Here is a 3,658-nt window from a genome sequence, read left to right on the forward strand (position 1 = left end):
GCAAACACCCACTTGGCATCCTGTCAGCTGATGGGCTCACAGGAGCTTGTCACATTGATCTTTTTCTCTGTTCCCTTGGTGTGGGGGAGCTGTGAACATGTGAAACCAGCTTTGTGCACCTGTGGCTCTCATGGTGGCTTCTGTCTTGGATAAATACAGAAGCTACGGCTGCCTTTAACAGTTTTTTTTTTCCTGGCTGTTACTTCCCATTCTGTGTAGGGATTATTTGATTCCTTGACTCTTGAGGATACCCAAAATCTGGTTCAAACAGGCTAAAAAGAGTTTTTAGACTGTTGAGCATACTCCTGCGTGCTTTCCATGGTCAAACTTACATTTGCTTGTTCTCATGAAAGTGGTTTGTTACTGGGCAGAACTCCTTTTACCCTGGAGCAACCTGATACTGCTTGAAGTGTTGCAGAGCAGAAATTGGTGTTTCCCTTCTAATCTGATGTGTTTGTGAATGCCTAATGTTTTTATTGATAGTGGTCTGTGAGCTAGGTGCTGTGGGAAGTGATACCTGGTGATTTGGAACTGACAAGATTTTGGTTTTGGTTTGATTTTTCTCTTTGATATCTAGTACTACTTCCATTGAGTAGCTGTTTTTTTGTTCTTAAGGAAAGCTCTAATAATCTGCAGAGTCACTGAGCAACTGTTCTCTCTTAATGAAAGCCTTGGTAATCTGCAGAGTCAAATCAAGAGATCGGATCAAGTGACCTGATCCACATTGTTAATGCAATTGCTGGGGTAAGACTCTGCTGAAGTCTGACCTCTCCCTTTGGTCAATACTGAAGAGAAGCTGTGGCTGCCCCATCCCTGGAAGTGTTCAGGGCCAGGTTGGATGGGGCTTGGGGCAACCAGGTCTAGTGGAAGCTGTCCCTGCCAATTGCAGTGGGGTGGAAATAGATGGCCTTTAAGGTCCTGCTGCTGTCACAACACTTTTCCCTTTGAAAGGAGACTTGTTTTCTTTCTGTGACTGGAGAGTTGTGAGGCTTTCTGCTTTGTTCTCAAGTTGAGAACAAACTCTGTAAGTGGTTCCCCTACTTAAAGCATCATTTGAGTGGCTGTAAGAGCTCAGTAAAAGGCATTTTATAAAGGAACATTTTTTTACTGGAGCAGTGTTAATGCAGAGCAGGGGCTGGCTTGAAGTACTGCAGTTAGAAGTTATTTTGATGACATGACTGCTTAGAGTGACACAGATTGCCAACCTGAATCCTGATTAAACTTGGAAGGAATTACAGCAGAAGGGGAGATGGTTTTAAACCAAAAGAAAATAGGTTTATGTGATACTTTAGGAAGAAGTATTTCCCTGTGAGGGTGCTGAGGCACTGGCACAGGTTGTCCAGAGAAGCTGTGGCTGCTCCATCCCTGGGAGTGTTCAAGGCCAGGTTGAATGGGGACTGGAGCAACCTGGGCTAGTGGAAGGTGTCCCTGCCTATGGCAGAGGGGTGAGATGAGATGAACTCTTAAGATCCTTCCAACTCAAACCATTCTGGGATTCTGTGAAATTTTCCTCTATGCTCTTCAACTTCGCTGTGTGTTGTTAAGTACAGTGTGCACATTGGGCATCTATTTTATTTTCTCTTGGTTTTGTTAGCTAAAGGAAAGGTCTTCCAGCGCCTTCTGTGTCTTCCAATGGGAGCATGTTTGGGAACAGCTGTCACTGAGGGCAGCTCTGTGTGTATAGTATGAAACATGAACTCCTGTTGTGGCCCTGCTGTCAAGTGGCTTTTCTCTGCAGGCTGCTGTGTGATTAAGAAAACAATCTTGTAACCAGGAAACATTACCTGGTTTAGGTGTTCTTATACTACTTACCGATCCTGCTCTCTGTGTTTGTGTTGATTCAGTCATAGTAGATAGTGATGAATGAATGTGTTCTCTTAAAAGTTACTGACAGGAAGTAATGCACTTGTACAAAGGAAAGTCTGCTGAAGGTTTGGGTTGGGCTGGTTGAAAATATCACTTAATTTCAAGCAGATGGGGCAATTGTCATTGGGGCAACTATCAAGTATCTACATTAATTAAATGGGAACAAATTCATAGGTGTGACTTCTGGTTTTTTGGACTGAAATGATGTAAATTCCACAGGCCTTTTCCTCTTTACAAACAATTTTTCCACCAGGAAGGAAGCAGCTTTAAAGGTGTAACAGGAATTCTCTTGCAAGAGCTGTGAGCATTCTAAGCAATTGTAATGATTCTGCTTTAGTGGTTTTTTTTAATGCCTTTTAGCTTCATTTGTGTTAGCTTTGGAGCAGGGGGAGAGGTTAGGTAGAGCAGTTGTATCAGGGGAATTCAACTTCTTTCTTCTTTGCAGTGAGACCAGCGAAGTTCTGCAGTACACAGCAGCTGAGGCCGAGGATGTGGAGAGGGTAAGAGTTTGCTACATGTACTGATTCTATACAAGGTCTGAACTTGAATATTTCCATGAGAGAGTGTCATTTTGTCAGCAGAGTGGAAGTCTCACCCCTCATCCCTTTTGCCAGGATCCCTGGCTGGCTGAGGCCTTGCCTACCAGGGTAAGGTCTGTGTCCCAAGGCATTTGCCATTGTGCAGCTTCCTGTGGTCCAGGTTGGTGCCCAGGTTCCTGTCTGATAAAACAGCTGCTGTTTGCCAAAAATCAGAAGGTTGCTAGTGGGATAACAGAAGTGTTTTGCTTTCTCATCATTAACTTTTCTCTGTAGCTGATGTTCCCTGACAGAAAGATAAGGAAGTTTTGGTGATTCCGGTCAGGTTTGTAGTGGGCCTGTTTCAGCTCTAGGGATAGAGCTCCAATAATAACATTCTGTTAACCTGGATAATAATAATGATTCTAACAGAAGCTTACTAAAAAGGCATCTCTGCTTGGAAGGGGGTCAGGAGAGTAGCCCATGGATTCTCTCCAAGGGCTTTTTGGGTCTTCATCCTAACTAGATGAAATCTGCCCTCAGACACAGAACAATCTTCTCCTGTGTTGTATATAGCATGATCTAAGCAGAGAGTTGAGGAATATGGTCATATATGTGGTAGCATGTACTTCATTAAGCTTATTAGCATATTCAGGGTGTGCATTTTAATATTTAAGTGACCCTTAATCAAGCAAAAGTTACTTTTTTTGGCCATGATGTCCTTCAAAGTTCTGCTCATATGACTTTGTGAAGCAGAAGATACTGGTAAGGACTTTCCTGGTCCTGAAACTTGACCTCCTCCTTAGCTGCATTGCTGTGTTGTCTCCAGGCCTTGTGGTTGCCTTTATGAGAACACAACTGTGTGCCTCATTTTGGGTCCTGTGCTGTTGTGGGTGGATTTTGGATGCTCCTGCACTTGATAATTGAGGTTATAGTTAGTACTCAGTAGACTTGTGAGGCTTTGTGGGTTTATACCCACAAAAAGGACTGGTGGCTTCAGTGTGACATACATGGAAGAATATCTAAAAATTAGAGGTGAAATGAACAAAAAAACCTAAAGTCATGATGTGGATGAGAGTATTGAGCATTTACAGTTGAGTTTTTCTGGAGAACAGCAGAAAAGCAAGGGTAAGATTTGAGAACTTGGTGTTTCAAGCAGGTGGCCATGGATGTTTGGTGGAAGTAAGAGAAAGCTGAGATGGGGGTTATTTAGAATCATAGAATTTAGGGGTTGGAATGGACCTTACAGATCATCTAGTCCCAACCCCCTGCCCTGG

General features: G+C 43.2%; 1 protein-coding gene across 1 annotated transcript in view; it reads left to right on the top strand.

Annotated features, from left to right (window-relative positions):
* Positions 1–3,658, top strand: part of NDUFA10 (NADH dehydrogenase (ubiquinone) 1 alpha subcomplex, 10, 42kDa) — a 14,418-nt gene that overhangs the window by 6,960 nt on the left and 3,800 nt on the right. The window contains exon 6 of the mRNA XM_009073046.1: positions 2,312–2,366. Coding sequence (XP_009071294.1) covers positions 2,312–2,366 — 55 coding nt within the window. The remainder of the gene's footprint in view (positions 1–2,311; positions 2,367–3,658) is intronic.

Source organism: Acanthisitta chloris, unplaced genomic scaffold (assembly GCF_000695815.1).
Source record: "Acanthisitta chloris isolate BGI_N310 unplaced genomic scaffold, ASM69581v1 scaffold8634, whole genome shotgun sequence".
In the NCBI taxonomy this organism is placed as follows: domain Eukaryota; kingdom Metazoa; phylum Chordata; class Aves; order Passeriformes; family Acanthisittidae; genus Acanthisitta; species Acanthisitta chloris.